Source organism: Drosophila persimilis, unplaced genomic scaffold (assembly GCF_003286085.1).
Source record: "Drosophila persimilis strain 14011-0111.01,24,50 unplaced genomic scaffold, DperRS2 tig00000000-arrow-pilon, whole genome shotgun sequence".
In the NCBI taxonomy this organism is placed as follows: domain Eukaryota; kingdom Metazoa; phylum Arthropoda; class Insecta; order Diptera; family Drosophilidae; genus Drosophila; species Drosophila persimilis.
The window spans coordinates 20,554,483-20,569,437 of record NW_020825288.1 but is presented as its reverse complement, the minus strand read 5'-3'; the positions used below and the strand labels follow the sequence as shown (position 1 = coordinate 20,569,437).

Genomic DNA, 14,955 nt, shown 5'->3' with positions numbered 1-14,955 from the left:
AAATATCATTTTATTTAGCCAAAAAACGAAAAGAACAAAAAACCAGCATTATCTGTGGGTTGTTTTTGCGTGCTTAACAAATGGCAATACCAATACCAAACCAAGAAAAGCTAGAGGAAATGTTTTCGCACGAGCTTTTTCACAGTTCATTTTATGATAAATGAGGCGCGCAGAAAGTCTGGGAGCGAGCGGGAAGTAGACTACACAGCAAATATTTCGCAGTCGCTAAAGAGAAAAGCCTGTGCAAAAACTTAATTAAGCATAAATCAGGCAGCAACAAGAACAACTACAGCTAAAATTCTTGAACGGAACAGCAACAACAACAGAAACAACCAGCAGCTAAACTGACATTCGTATTCATTTCAAATAAAAATCATTAAAAAAAAACAACAACCACTGGGCATCACAATTTATTATTAATTGAATTTTGGATATCTGCTGGCGCGGTGGAGGGGGAGCGGAAGTAGGGTGCGGTGTCCAATCAAGGCAAGTGAGATATGATGAACAGATACTTGGTTCTATCAGCCCCGAAAGTTTTCAAGTATGTATATGATTTTGATTGCTTCCGAGGGGCACTGCTGAAGGTTAACAAAATCGGCGACTGCTTTTTATTTTCCGTAAACTGTACGGAAAAACTGCATTCCACATTGCAGTATCGACCAACAGATTCGACTGCATGCCGCCACACATTGTTTGAGGTGAAAGATTTGTGTGACGTCACGCTAAATCGAACTGTTGTGCTCGACCTAGGCATATCTGTGTGACGTCACGGCGTACTGAACTCTTGTACACCTTTGGCGCCACCTCAGACCGTCCGCACCGTGCTGATAAAATGTCGGCAGCGCACAGTGGAATTACTAATATAACAGGAAGAACAATTTAAGAAATCTGCGCAACTGAAAGAGCACGTGGAATTTGTTTACTAACTATCCCAAAAAAGAACATAAGTCCTGAAATAATTCTCAATGGATACAGCCAAACAAAATATTTGAAATGTCAAAAATGAAGCTCTTTTGGTAGATTGTTAATATTTTCCCACTGTGCAGCGTAGAAAAATTTGCTATGAATGGTTGAATTTTATCCAGCTAACTGTGGGACAACAGAAAAATCAGAAAAGAACGCCTCTGCGTCAAATCACAAGTGTCCACTTAAGCTCAATGTCATTTGGCCAGCACTTTCATTGGCCCGGAAGCAACAACAAATGTGGGTCTAGTGGCCATTGTTTTGCATGCACTGCGGCGCACAATGGAAATACAAATGCTTAGATATCTATATTTGAAAATCTATACAGAAAATGGGAAAAAGACACGGGCAGAGAGAGCCCAAGCCAGGCCAGGCCAGCGATTTAGTTGTGAAACGTTGCTCGAGTCTCGGAGATGGCACTGCAACTGCAAATCGAGAAGCTCAAAGGTTTGGACAACTATAAGGCCTGGTCGATGACGGTGCGGGCCTATCTGGAGTCGGAGGATTTGTGGTCTGTGGTGGACCAAGGTCCCGAGAACAACGAGGAGGTGAGTGTTGCTTGAGGAAGCCCCAATTTTAAGCCTATTCCTCGCCTGCTGAAACTCTGTTGCAGTCACTGCTCAAGGACAAGCGCGCCAAGTTCATCATACTCTGCCTGATCGAGACGAAGCTGTGCCAGTTCATGGTCAGCATCCGCACGGCCCGGGATCTGTGGAATTATCTGCGAACCCAGCACTCGCTGCGCTAAAACCAAATCGATCAAATTTCAGTCCGTATATTGCAAATATAGGCTTACAAAAGACGTTTACATGCCAATGGGAGATTCCTGGGCCTCAGGGAGTTCTATGATCAGAGGTTGGTCCTCGGGGTCTTCGTCGAGCAGTCCCTCAAAATACCAACCCAGCTTATTCTCAAGCCGCTTCTTCAGACGCTCGGCACTGACGCTCAGACCGCCCTCGTGCAGATTCACCAGAAGCTCTCGCACATCCTTAAAGACGCTGTTGTGGGGGCTGGGAACCATCAGTTCCTCCGGAAGGTAGGGCAGCTGGTGTGCCAGAACCTCGCTGTACTTCATGTAGGTTAGTTTGTGCTTCGACACCGCCGCTTCCGAGTGGGCCAGCAGGCCAAGCAGCTTGCGCCAGTGGGCCAGCGACTCCACTGAGTAGCCGACCAGAAAGAACACGTAAGCCAGTTGCAGCTCCTCGATCAGGGCATCGGAAGAACCGAATCTGTCGATCAGGTCATCCACAGCTGCAATGCAGTCCATGGCGTGACGTGACACATCCGCTGGCAGGGAATCGTGTGGGACGCGTAGCGGTAACGCACTGAAGCGCGGTGCTGTTCCCTCCACGGGCTTGAGGTTGGGCAGGAGTTCGCTCTCGTCCAGGAGCAGCCTGACGGCAGCATTGCGCTTCCTGCCGCTACTGGATGCGGCACCTGGCTCCCCTCGTGGCCTGTCGGCATCTGGGCAGGACTGGAGCTCAACGTTGGTGCGTATGGTGCCCAATGTAGGGCGGCAACGATCCACGCACGGCTCTGTCACGCTGCCTGTGAGATCCTTCCACGCGCAGACATGGCGGTAGTCGTAGGCAGCCAGCATCTTCTCCAGCTGGACCAGGTTCTTTCGTATACGTTCCCGCTCCACCTCTGGCTCGGCAATCTGTCGCGGTCGAAGCTCCTCGAGGTCGTTGTCCCACTCGCGCACAAGAATCTCGTTGGGATGAAAGAAGTGTACAAATCCGACACGCGGTGCCGCATCTCCATAGAGTCCCTGGGAGGCACACCACACATAGTGGACGCCAGGCGGTATCATCTTGACGCCTCTGAATTCCGGTCCAATCGTGTAGGCGCACAAATCAATGCCAAACTCTGTGCCCACTGGTACGCCGGCTATGACCAGGACTGCGCCATCCGCCAGCAGGCGCAGGGCCAGCTGGGGATCCATGTTCATGCTGGAGTTGTCTTTGTTCATTCTGGAATCTGCGCTCTGTGGTTTGTTTCAATTGAAAACGTTTGAAAGAAACTAATAACCAAAACAGAAACAGATTTCGATTGCTGTTATCGATAGCTGCAGCTAGTGGTGGGCTTTTGGCAATGTTTTTTTTGGCGGTAGGATTTTATTTTTGAGAACATTTTTAGGAATAATTATTCTATTGTTAATTTTAGTACGGATTAGTATTGCAAGCTGCGTTTAGTGCCGATATCGTCCAGTATTTGGCGTAGCTCCTCATCCTCGAAACGACCCTCCAGCGACGGTATCAATGCCTTGGCCTCCTCGGGCGCCTCCGGGCAAAGATTACCCAAGGCAGCCAGCTCGAATTTGTGCAGTTTCTTTTGCATTAGCAAGCTGGGAATATACAATAGGATATAATATAATAAAAACACTTGTTGGAATTTTCAATAGTCTACCTGCGAACGGACATGATGGTCTCCTTGTTCTTGAACTTGCGAAAACTGTCCGTGTAGGCATAGGTTTTCATAAACACCTCGGAGAACTCCTGCTCCTCGTCGGCAGATTCGTTTTGTCGCTTACGATGATCGAGCAGCATATGCACCTCCGATATTAGCAGCGTTTCGGCATTCTCAAACTCTGAAAATAGCCAACACCGTGGAGTTCGTTAGGACATTGAATGGCAGAGAAGAGATGCATTGTTGGTTGGCCAATTTACAAGTGAAACATTGGGGAAGAACTAAGGGCTAGCCATAGGACGGGGGCCTGCTGATGTGGCCATGTTCCAGCAGGAAATCATAGATCTGACGGGTCTTGTTCACGTCGATTTTGATCAGACGCCGCGCATCAGCCAGACGTAGATGCCCAAGCTTCGCATGCTCCGAGATGAGTTGATTCTTGAAGTCCAGATATGACTGTGGCACCAGACGGACCACACTGCAAAGCTTGCGCTCGTCATCGTCCAACTTCGAGTAGCCAGGAAGATCTGAAGGATAAATAAGAGTTTTATATCGTAATAGCACCCTATATGTCCGTTAGTTACCTCCAACCTCCATAGGACTGGCCTTCCGGCGCGTATTCTGATAGATCTTCGACCCGAGACCCGCGGACAACTGTTCAGCGTTTCCAAAGTTCCTGCAGTTCTGCACTATTTGCTGCAAGTCAAGCGCATTGATCTGCCTTTGTCTGGCGTACTCTCGCTGTGACTCCTGGCGCTGGCTGAGGAGGCGTGCGTATCGTGCCCCACCGGACAATGTGCGGATACCCTGCTGGCGCAGATCGTACAGTTTGTACAGACGGTTGTGCAGTTCGCGAAAGTACCGCAGCGACTCCACCAGCATATCGAAATGCATGGGTTCGCACAGCTGCATGAAGCCCAGGAAACGCATGCAGCTGGCATCGCTACTGAACGCGTGCACATATTTGGAGATCCAGCTGACAGTGCGATTGGGCATGATGAGACCGTGTTGACGCATGATATTGTAGCGACGCCTCCGTTCTCTGGGAGATGGGGGCAGCATTATTATCAGATCTTGGTTAAACAGGTAGGATTTGCTTACCTCAAGCGATTGTTGTATGCACGCCACAGTCCCAGCTGCAGCCCCTCGGTCAGCTCTCTTTCTGCGCTGCTTTCCTCATGCTGATCCTCGTTGCTGAAACTCTCCTGCGCCACCATAATGGAGAGAAGGCTCTCGGCGGACGTGTCGTAGGGCGTATCAAAGTCGCCGCGCGCACTGCGATAGCCTGCACTAAGCTTGAACTGCATGGAGGCGATGTCGTCGTGACGCGGCGGGTCCAGGCTGCGCATCTTGAACACATACGGCATCCGCTCTGGCAGGTAGATCTGCCGCGAGTGCTGCAGTCCCAGCAGACGCTCAAAGATCCCCCCAAAGTAGCAGTCGTGGTAGTGACGGCGAATTTCTGCCGTGCTGTGACGCTGGCCCAGAGCATGCGAGACCGCCTCCCAGTTTCCATAGCCCTGCGTACGCAGCGTTTGCAGCAGGATACGCTCGTCCTGTGCTGTCCAGTCGGGCTCGTTGGCAAACACGCGGATGTCGCCGCGTACTATGATGTAGGCGTGGCAGTTGCGATGCGTGGCTATCTCGCGGCCTCGGGAAAAGCACTGCAGGCACAGCAACGTGTCGAGGCACTCTGAGCATTTTATGTAAGGCTCGCTAAGGTGGCAGCGGCACGTGGCACAGCTGGGGCCACCGGCGTCGGCAGGAGGGACACTGCAGTTGCTACTCTGATCGCGCGCCCTTTCTTCCAGTTGATCCAGCTGCCTGTGCAGAGCATTTGCCTGGTAGAAGACTGTGGTGCACTTGGTCTGGTCATCTGGGCGGGCACGTTGAAACTTCACCGTCGAACGCTGGACCTGATCGGCTATGAGTTTGTCTAAAAAAGGTCATTCAATTGGGTAAACATGTGTGAGGGGTGCCCACCCTAGTACTAGCATTTAGACCTACTACTAGTTTCACTTGTAATTTGGGAATGCGATTAGTTGCAGTTGTGTATATTACCTTTGGGGAACTGCAGGTCGGCGGCATCCTCATCCACCATGTCCACGGGGTTCATAAACGACATTTTCTGCTATTATTTAATAGAAAAGTTGTACTTTTTAATGAATATTTGAGAAATGCCGCTTTTTTTGCTCGAAAAACACTTAGTGATGGGCGTAGAACGATAACAACTGTCACAGCCATTCATCGCTCTCTATTGATATGGCAACTTTGTTGCATTTTATTCCTGCACAACACTGGCTCGCCCACACATTTAATAAAATACAAATCGCGCTCATTTTATTTTCTTCAGCTAGAGTTTTGGCCAAAGTAATGAGCCAAGAACGCAAAGAAGGTAGATCGTCGCCGCCATATATTGATTTCTTTGAAACCCTGTTGGTTGAGGAATTGGCGCTGGAACCCAACTACCTGAAGCTCCACTACGGCAAGTGCGCAGTTATAGGACGACTCACCGTGGTGTCGGATAAATACGGGCTCGAAAACGTGCGTGTAAAGAGTTTGCCAGAGTAAGATAATGCATTCTTTAGCCGTGAATCTGTTGAGACTTCGTAATTGCACAATTTCAGGGAGTGTTCATTGCCCGAAGGCATTCTGTCCGTGCTGCTGCTGGGCCTGGACATCGCCAAGGCCAGCGAACTGAACCTGAGCAGCGGCTGCTATTGCATTGTGCGAGGCGAGGTGGTGCTGTGCTGTGTACAGTTCCCCAACAGTCCCACACTGACGACAGGCGGTGTGTTTAACTTGTTGCAGGCTATGGGCGACGACGAGGCTGCCCGCAAGAATTATCTGGAAGAGCTGCATAAGACTCACATACCGGCTATCGACGTGTGGTTCGCACAGCCCGTCGAAAGTTTCGAGGAGCTCATAGACCGCAGGCTGCAGATCAAACAACTGAGTCTCCACGACAGCCAGTGAGATGAATACACACTACCTGACATCATCGCACACCAATCCACAATTCTACATATTCACACAGCTCTTTGAGGCTAGACACACGGGTGGCCCGCCTTTCGATCTGAGCAGCAACTGGACCAGCATACAGGAGGAGAGTTGGCTGGATTTCTGGCAGCGCGAGGGCCACCAGCTGCTGGAGGAGAAGTGGAACAAGAGGTTTCCCGAATTCAAGGAGATCGTCGACGTCCGTGACGAGGCGGAGAGAGTATATTGGCAGGCGCTCTGGGAGGAGCATGTCAAAGACCTGGGTGCTCGCTTTTGGCACATATTCAGCTGCGCCTTTGAGAACTATCAGCACGAGCTGTTGAAATCTTTTGGTTCCATCAGTACAGAGGATCTTGAGGAGATTGAGCAAGAGCTGGAGCAGCTAGACGTAAGCGGAAACCAGCCGAGGTATAAGCGGAAGAAAAAGATCGATGCGAAAGAACCCTATTTGACGGCCAACGACGACCCCGAAGATATTGAAGAGGAGGAGCAGCGTAGACTTCTCGGCCTTCCAGCAGCCTTTGGCGCCCAGGCCAGCCACTTCATACGGCGCAAGCCAAAAGCAGAGTCTGTGGTTGAGCAGTATTTCAGTAGTTACGGCGACTCGGACAACATGACCAGCGAGGAGGAACCAGAACCCCTGCACGGCGTGCAGAGTGGTTTCATCAAAAAGAAAAAGCCAAAGAAGAAGAAACCCAACCCAAGCGTGGATCAGATGCCAGACTTCATGAAGGAGAATAAGAGCAAGCTGTTCAAGTACTGGCTGAAGCGCTTCTCCCTATTCTCCCGCTTCGACATGGGCATTCGCTTGGACCGCGAGAGCTGGTTTTCGGTGACACCGGAGAAGATTGCCAAGCAGACAGCCCGTCGTGTAGCCTGCGACGTAATCCTCGACGCCTTCTGTGGCTGCGGCGGCAATGCCATCCAGTTCGCCCTCACCTGCGGCCGGGTCATTGCCGTGGACATCGATGCAGAGAAGCTGGCGATGGCCAAGCACAATGCTACCATCTACGGTGTGGCTGATAAGATCGAGTTCATTCACGCGGACTTCCTGCAGTTCGCGCCCAGCACCAGGCTCCGTCCGGACGTGGTGTTCTTCAGTCCGCCCTGGGGCGGTCCCAGCTACCAGAAACTGGCCACCTTTGACATCGAAGAGAGTTTGCTGCCAGTGGGCGCCAGCCATCTCATGCAGCTGGGCCGTCGCCTCGCCGACAACGTCAGTTTCTTTCTGCCCCGCAATGCCAGTATGAGCCAGGTGATTGCCCTCAGCGGCGCAGGACAGCAGTGCGAGGTGGAGCACAACTATCTGGACACGCGTCTGGTGGCTCTGACAGCCTACTTTGGAAGTGGGTTGATCAAAACTCAGCCGTGTGCCGCAGAAGGAGAAGTGAATACATCAGAGAACGGTGTAGACTAGGATTAAGTATGATCAAATATTAGAAGGCTGCTGTAGGAGAAGTGAAACCAAAACTCTGACGGTTGCTGCAGAAGGAGCAGAGAATCCACCGGAGAAGCATGTAAATTAGTATTAAGTATAATCAAATCTTAGAAGGATGCTGGAGAAGAAGGCAAGAAAACAGAGTAAACTGTTGATTTATTTCATCTCTACAGATGATATAATACGGGTAGTACTTTAAGATGAAGGCATTTCGTGTTGTTTGTTACTGAGGCACAAATTATTATAGTAGTTGCACAAGAACTCAGTCCTTATTCAGTGTGAAGTGAATATTTTCAGTTATTTGAACTTTAAGTAGTCTTTAAGTAATTAATGCATATTCCTTGAATACTGAAACCATTATCGATACGGTTTTAAAAGGTAACCAGGCTTATTCCTAATTTCTCACCAATGTGAAATGAATACTTGCCTTCAAAAGTATCATTAAAAAAAAGTTTAATTGTTAGTTCGTGTGGATTAATGTCTATATTCGAATAAGAAATGCATTACACTAAAAAGTCTAGCATCTAGATGTACCAAAGTCTTGTAATCCAAGCACCAGAAGCACAAAAACTCGTATTTTTTTTGTTTTTTTTGGTTCTCCCACATTTGTACCTTTGTGTGTTTTGTCGTAAGTTTGCGCCTCTGTCTCTACCACAGGCAGAGGATAAAACTGGACTAATGAATAAAGTCACATCCTATGTAACACACAATGCGCACGATTTGTCCTTTCGTCCAACCCCTGCCCATTCCCATTCCCATTCCACTGCCCCACATCCTGGATCCATCCGCACTCGGATTGTTGCCAAGTCACCGCCAATGTCAAAAGAGTCCCAAGCTCTTTAGCCAATTTAGAGAGCTTAACAAAAGCTCAACTGACCAATGGTCATAACCATAACGCACTCCATCTACCCTCTGCCCACCCACACTATACGCCCCTTTCCATTTCCCTTTTGGACTTTTAATTAAAAAGCAAAACGAAACAAAACGTGCATCAATTTTTAAGAACTTTGTAAAACAAGTCTAAGCCGGAGACGAAACGGAACGGAACGGAGCCTGGGACCCAACCAGAGCCCAGAGCCGAATCCTTAACCTGGCAACGCAGAGCGGTGGCAATTAACATGTGCCTGTCACAGCAGCTTCGTTTCTCCTGAATTCCATCGCAGACACAGACACAGAGAGCCACAACGAACGGGGGACACACAACAAACACAACATAGCACAACCCTTTTCCTGGCTAACAACATACTTAGGGCCCCTGCCTGGGGGACGGGCAGGGGGGTGGGGCATTTGCGGAATTTATAGCTGGAATATTTTCCCCCCTTGTTCGGGGCTTGGCTTGTGGCAAGTGGCTGCTGCTCCACCAAACTGCTGCAATTAGTTTGATTAACTTATTAGTGTGCGTAGCGGAGACTTGAGCGAAATTTAGAGCATACTTTTCAGCGCTGATTTGTGGCCAAATTGAGGAAGAGCTGGGCCAAGAATGGCTATAAAGATGGTTCTTGGGTGATTTGTTTTACAACTGCCAGTAGAGTATTTTTTGGGGATAGCTGAAGACAGTTCCTTCGGCAAGAGATACTATCTATTGGAAGCTTGAGTATAGGATTGTTTTATTAACTCTATAGTCCTGCACTATTTAAGGATTATCTATCGAAGGGTCAACTTATCCTTTTATTAAGGGGAAGTTTAATGCCCTGCGATTAAACGACAACCTTTTTATTGGGCAAATTGTTAATAAAATACCAGCAAATAGCCTGTCACGCGTCAGCCCAAGGATTATCAGCCACTTAAATCTAAGCGCTCCCCGGCCCGGTTACAGGTTTGGTTTCTGGTCTCCGGTTTTCGACTCCGTCTCGCCTTCTCTATTATTAGATACGCGTAATTGTCGTTCTAACTGTCGTCGGCGGGGGTTGACAATGCCAAAAATTTCAATATCCTCGACTGGCGGCCTATAAAACGGCCAAGCTCTTTAAATATATAGAAATATATATTTTATTGGAAGACAAACACGTGTTCGCAGCTCATCTCGATCCAGTGTTCGGCCAAGTGCCGAACAACAAAAAAAAACAAATTAAGTCACCCTTTTATTACGCTATTTCATTTGCAGCGTAATGTTGTCAACCTTCCTGACAAATGGTCACCCAAAACAACGGAGCAGCCCAACCCTCCTCAAACCTCATCCTCCCCCTCCCTGGCGTACCCCTGGTGTAGCTGCATGTTTGATCTGTAATTTGTGCCACTTGATGAGAGAGGACGAGGACGGGGACGGGGACGGGGAGGCGGAGAGTCGCTAAGCGGCGGGGTGGTTTATTTGTGCCACAAGTAGCGACAATGCCGAAATGCGATTACGCCGTAAAGTCCATGGGAACACTGTGGAAAATGCGATTGTTCAGCTCCGGCTGCAGGTGCAGATTGCAGGGTAAGGGGGATGGGGGATGGGTGATGATGGGTGGAGCAGAGTGACGGCAGAATTTCCAATAATTGTCCAATGATTTATGATGGATTTTATTATCCGCTTTTCCGCTTTTGGTTGAAAGTTTAGCTTTTAACATGGGATTGGGTTAGCTATATGGTATGTATAGGTATTTCTGGATAGCTGCAAGGTACTCCCTTCTTTAAGCAGTCTCGAAGTATAGTTTTTATGGAATCTGAAGACACACGTGGGGAAAGAAACTTTCCCTAAACATTTTAATGGAATAAAATTCAGGGAAAACAGGGAAAAATTCTTATAGCTACCCAAAAACAGGTGTGTTCATGCAGAGAGACCTCCGTTCACAGAGAAAGTTTCCCGCCCCCAATGTATCCACATTCCTACTGTCCTCCTGCTTAATTCCAACAAAATGGCGACACATTTAACTTATTGATTAACCGTTATTCATTTGGTGGCAGCCATTAAAATTAATAAACGGTACAAGGGCACAGCGTTACAGCAAGGACTCGCAACAGGGACAAGCACCACCAGGAAACAGAAAACAGTAAAGGACCAGCAGCAGACAAGTGGAAGCGAGATACCAGTTTTTCCGCCCACTTTGCCCATTGATGGGGCAATAAAAAAATCTCAAGTAAAGCGCAAAATAAGAGCAATAATATTTAATAAATGTGCACGTACACACACACACACACACACACTCAAACACACGTGCAGGGTGGCTCACCCTTCGGGTAGGGGGGGTGGGGATACAATATTTATATGTATATGAATGTTCAGGGCTGAGCTGATATTGTGGTTGAATGCGAAAAAAAAAACCATAAATAAATATACACACAGCCGGGAGCAGCAGCTATCTGTTTCACTCCCACACACCACCCACTCCCGCCCTTTGTATAGGTAGGCAAACAGTTTATATTGAAGCGAAAGGTAAGGCAGTTCCGATCGCTGGCTTCCGTTACTCTTGGAAGATCTATCATTCTCTAAGGGTTCAACTGAATCGGGGTTTGATGAGGAATAGATGGTATATCTTATGGGCTGGCCTCACCTGTTCTACAGACACACCTTGGCTCTGCCTGCTGTAGGTGCACGTGTGTGTGTGTGTGTGTGTGCCATGCATTTTTGGTTGAATATTTCAGAGCGAGAGAGCCGCAGAGCACAGCTAACTTACAGCCCAACCCTCTGCTCTGCTGTCCCACTCCCCTGCCACACAAATCCCCGCCCCCTCTTCAGGGAGCAGTGGCAGGCAGCGGCAACATGGCATTTCGGTGAAAAAGAATGCTTTTGATCTTCACAAGCGAATGATTTTTAATATGACTCTTTTTTGTTGTACTGAGGTTGTTGTTGCTCTGCGAGCGGGGGCAGGGTAGGAAGGAGGAATATGCTTATCCCACCCCGCCAAGGGTTGGGGGAGGCAAGTAAAGTAAAGTAAAGTAAAGTGCGCTGGAAGTCAATCAAAAGCGACTCTACGCGAAAAAATATGGTTTCATTTTTTTTTATTGTAAATTTCGTAATTGCCATGATAATTAATTAGCTTAATTAAATACCAATGAATAGAACACACACACACACAGGCAGAGAGAGAAGGGGAGAGGGGGGAAGAGATAGAGAGAGAGATGGTCAACCGCAGGGCCTAAAATTAGACAAAGTCAAAGCGTGGCATGGCGCTCCATTTGAGCTTTGCAAAGGTCGGCTAAACGGACCGACCTCTGCGGTACCGCAAACAGCCAAAGGAGCGAAAGAGAGAGGTATAGGAAGAAAGACAGAGACAGAGAGACTTAGTGTGGGGGGTGGGCTGCCACCGCACACGCATAATGACGGTAATTTGTTGGTTTTTGGCAAAAGAGCAGCAGCATCCTTGGAATTTCAATTAATTTCCATAATTTCCAACGCTTTATGAGCAGAGCAAGACAGAGACCCACACACACCCACACAGAGTGAGAGCGAGGCAGCGATAGAGCCAGCGAGAGAGAGAGAGAGAGAGAGAGAGAGACGGGGAGAGAAGAACGACCCCGCGAAGGGGATGATTTTTGTGACCCACACTCGCCCCATACGCCCCCTGTCATGGCGCTGATTTCTTGTTTTGGGGCGGCAAGGAATGGTCTGTCTCCTTTGTCTGTGGGTGAATTTCATGTCCTTTCCCTTTTCGCTTGTCGGAATAGGGCCAGAAATGACTTCGCTCAACCGAAACATTACTGGATACTCGCGACCCGGAAAAGGTGGAAAAGGAGCTGCCAGGATAGGAGACTTCCCTGGAGGATGCCTTAAAGACAAATCAAAGTGAATTGCTTAAGAGGTAATATTTCTGTAGGAATTATGGTGGAAATATTCGAAAAATGTCACTAATCCTATAACGAAAGTTCTCCATAAATTCTGCTCATAAAGAAAGGAATCCCAGCACTTGGGCAATGAGCACTCATAATCCCGCAAATGCTTGAAATCTGCATTCCCAATGCAGAATTTTAATTAAAATCTAACTAATCCAACCTTTTGCGCTGCCCCCATGGTAGTCCCGCTCTCCGGCTCCCCGGCTCCCCGGCTCCCCTGCAATATGCAATTAAAAACGCAGTTATTAGTGCCGCGAACATAACCAAATAAATTTCCAATTAAAACAATGACAGGACGTGCCGTGGACCATCCAGCCATTGCGTCCAACCTTCAGAGAGAATCTGTTTAGGTTTTTGGATTATTTTTGAAAATTAAAATTAATTTTCGTCTGCCGCGGAAACAACAGTCGGAACGGGGGCCAAAAATATTTTGTTCGAGTGGCTCGCCAGCGCGGCGTAAAGTGGAGAATTTTGGCCGAAAAGCCAAAAACCGAATGCAGCCAAAAACTCATTTTGAAAATGGGGAGGGGGGGGGAGGGCCTAGAGTCGGGTCGGCACTCAAGAGCCAGCCAGTGGTACTCTCTGACGCTTCTCTAGGGCCCGCCACTGGAACAACAGGATTTAATTAAAACCCAAAATGGCTCTGGCCTTTTACCTGATTTCCATTTGCCATTGTATTTGTGGGCCAATCGAGAAATTTTCTAATTTGCCTCTCATTATAAGTTTTGATTTTGTAATTAGTTTTTGGATCGGATGAGGTTTGATTTGGGGTTTGACGAGAGCGGAACGAAACCCCAAATCTTCTGTATCCGTTTGTTTCCGTTTCAAATCTTCTGTATACCAAAAAGTTCAACGAAACACGGCTATGTGGCCATAAAAAAAAAGAGATTAACATTTCATTTATTTCGACCCATAAAAGGAATTCTCCGTAAATACATCAAAAAGAAAAAAAAGAAGCTGGGGAAAATGCGAGAAAAAAACGAGGAAATAAAATGGCCAAAAATCAACATTATAAACAACATTATTAAAAACATGCCGCAAATGTTTTGCTCCTCTCGAATTTTTGAGTCCATTTTGTTGGCAGCCCACTGGCCAGGCAGAGCAGAGAGAGAGAGAGAGAGAGAGAGGGAAAGACGGGAGGACAGGGGTCGTCTTGGCTGTGTGCTCAACCTCATGATGATGTTCCTCCGCCTGGCAAATGAATGCCTTCCTGCAGGGGGTTCGGGAAGCGGCCGGAGGCTAATAAAATTAAGCTCTGCCAGGAGCCAGGAGGGGGGGGGGCGCCAAAGAATGGAACACAGAAAAGGCAACAGAAGAGGAGCGTGAGGTGGGGCGCCACTTAGGCACTTTGTGCCTTTTCCTGTGTGCCTGACTGTGCCTGTGGCATGCAACAACCTCATCCGGCTCAATAATAATAAAAATATTTTCATTAAATGAGAAAGGAGAACACCAACAGAGAGGAGACAGAGAGCTTTCCAGCAGGAAGATCTCTATTTATAAACCTCAAAAATATCATACTTTATGTACAGACTGTATTTACTATATATTTTTCAGGTGGAAAGGGATTTGCAATATCATCCATGTGAAGAGTATGGTGCTTGGACTGACCTATAACTATCTGAGAACGCTTTGGACTTGAGGATTAACATTAGATTCCCAGGGATTTAAAAGATCATCTATAAGAAAAGTGTGGTTCTTGAAATGACTTATTACTATCTGAGGACTCTTCGGACTTTAGATGCCCATTCCTTCAGCTATTTTATACACTTCTCTTAGAGCTGCTTTGTCTGGGGTGACCATATCCTTCCTGTATCTCCAATAAGTAGGCAATCCAGTCCTGTTGCATCGCATCTTGTAATGAAACCCGAAATGCAGCCCTGGGTATGGCACCGCAACGGGCAAACAACGGTAATTTCGTTTGGCATTTTGCCCAGCCCCTCCCCCTCTCCGTGATCCCTTCTCTACCCGTTCCTTGTGCTTCCTTGTGCGTAATAATTCATAATGAAAAAAGTTTTCTCCCGGCTCTTGTTTGTGCTTTTATTTATTATATTTTATGTGTGTTTAAAAATAAATAAATATTATGGTTATGGTTATGGGGCAGGGCGAAGGGACATCATCATCATTATGCTGGGAGCAGTGGGAACAGAAGGAGCAACAGCAGCATAAGGAGCAGGACTTGTGGCAACCGACCTCCATCGTCCAACTCCTGTGCAGAGCAACGACGACGATGACGACGAAGTTTATCAAAAGGCCGCAACAGCAACAAAAAGCAACAATGGCGCTGGCAAGGTATATTCCAGCGAGAAGGTGAGGCACTCACAGGGATCGGTCTCTATTGCGGGAGTTATGCGTAAGCGGATGCTTGAGAGAGTCGGAGAGAACAGCGGTACCTT

General features: G+C 47.9%; 5 protein-coding genes across 6 annotated transcripts; 3 read left to right on the top strand and 2 right to left on the bottom strand.

Annotated features, from left to right (window-relative positions):
• Positions 1 to 1,237: 1,237 nt before the first annotated feature.
• Positions 1,238 to 1,771, top strand: LOC6591411. Its single transcript, XM_002016901.2, has 2 exons — positions 1,238 to 1,511; positions 1,577 to 1,771. The coding sequence occupies exons 1-2, from the start codon at positions 1,377 to 1,379 to the stop codon at positions 1,709 to 1,711; spliced, it is 270 nt and encodes an 89-aa protein (XP_002016937.1). The 5' UTR covers positions 1,238 to 1,376; the 3' UTR covers positions 1,712 to 1,771.
• Positions 1,723 to 2,968, bottom strand: LOC6591410 (protein AAR2 homolog). Its single transcript, XM_002016900.2, has one exon. It carries the CDS (start codon positions 2,933 to 2,935, stop codon positions 1,769 to 1,771), a length of 1,167 nt encoding a protein of 388 aa, XP_002016936.1. The 5' UTR covers positions 2,936 to 2,968; the 3' UTR covers positions 1,723 to 1,768.
• Positions 2,969 to 3,053: 85 nt separating this feature from the next.
• Positions 3,054 to 5,538, bottom strand: LOC6591409 (DNA-directed RNA polymerase II subunit Rpb4). 2 transcript variants are annotated; one of them, XM_026994283.1, is made up of 5 exons: positions 5,434 to 5,538; positions 4,474 to 5,308; positions 3,957 to 4,414; positions 3,633 to 3,899; positions 3,488 to 3,553 (listed from the first exon to the last, which is right to left on the bottom strand). In XM_026994283.1, exons 1-4 carry the CDS (start codon positions 5,495 to 5,497, stop codon positions 3,661 to 3,663), a joined length of 1,596 nt encoding a protein of 531 aa, XP_026850084.1. In that variant the 5' UTR covers positions 5,498 to 5,538; the 3' UTR covers positions 3,488 to 3,553; positions 3,633 to 3,660. The 2 variants fall into 2 exon arrangements, with proteins under 2 accessions (XP_026850087.1, XP_026850084.1); XM_026994286.1 differs by lacking the exons at positions 3,633 to 3,899; positions 3,957 to 4,414; positions 4,474 to 5,308 and adding an exon at positions 3,054 to 3,310 and having other exon boundaries at positions 3,373 to 3,553; positions 5,434 to 5,497.
• A 171-nt stretch (positions 5,539 to 5,709) lies between these two features.
• Positions 5,710 to 6,476, top strand: LOC6591336. The gene is made up of 3 exons (XM_002016898.2): positions 5,710 to 5,939; positions 6,000 to 6,344; positions 6,410 to 6,476. The coding sequence occupies exons 1-3, from the start codon at positions 5,746 to 5,748 to the stop codon at positions 6,450 to 6,452; spliced, it is 582 nt and encodes a 193-aa protein (XP_002016934.2). The 5' UTR covers positions 5,710 to 5,745; the 3' UTR covers positions 6,453 to 6,476.
• Positions 6,277 to 8,520, top strand: LOC6591335 (trimethylguanosine synthase). The gene has a single exon (XM_002016897.2). It carries the CDS (start codon positions 6,350 to 6,352, stop codon positions 7,787 to 7,789), a length of 1,440 nt encoding a protein of 479 aa, XP_002016933.1. The 5' UTR covers positions 6,277 to 6,349; the 3' UTR covers positions 7,790 to 8,520.
• The last annotated feature ends 6,435 nt before the right edge of the window (positions 8,521 to 14,955 follow it).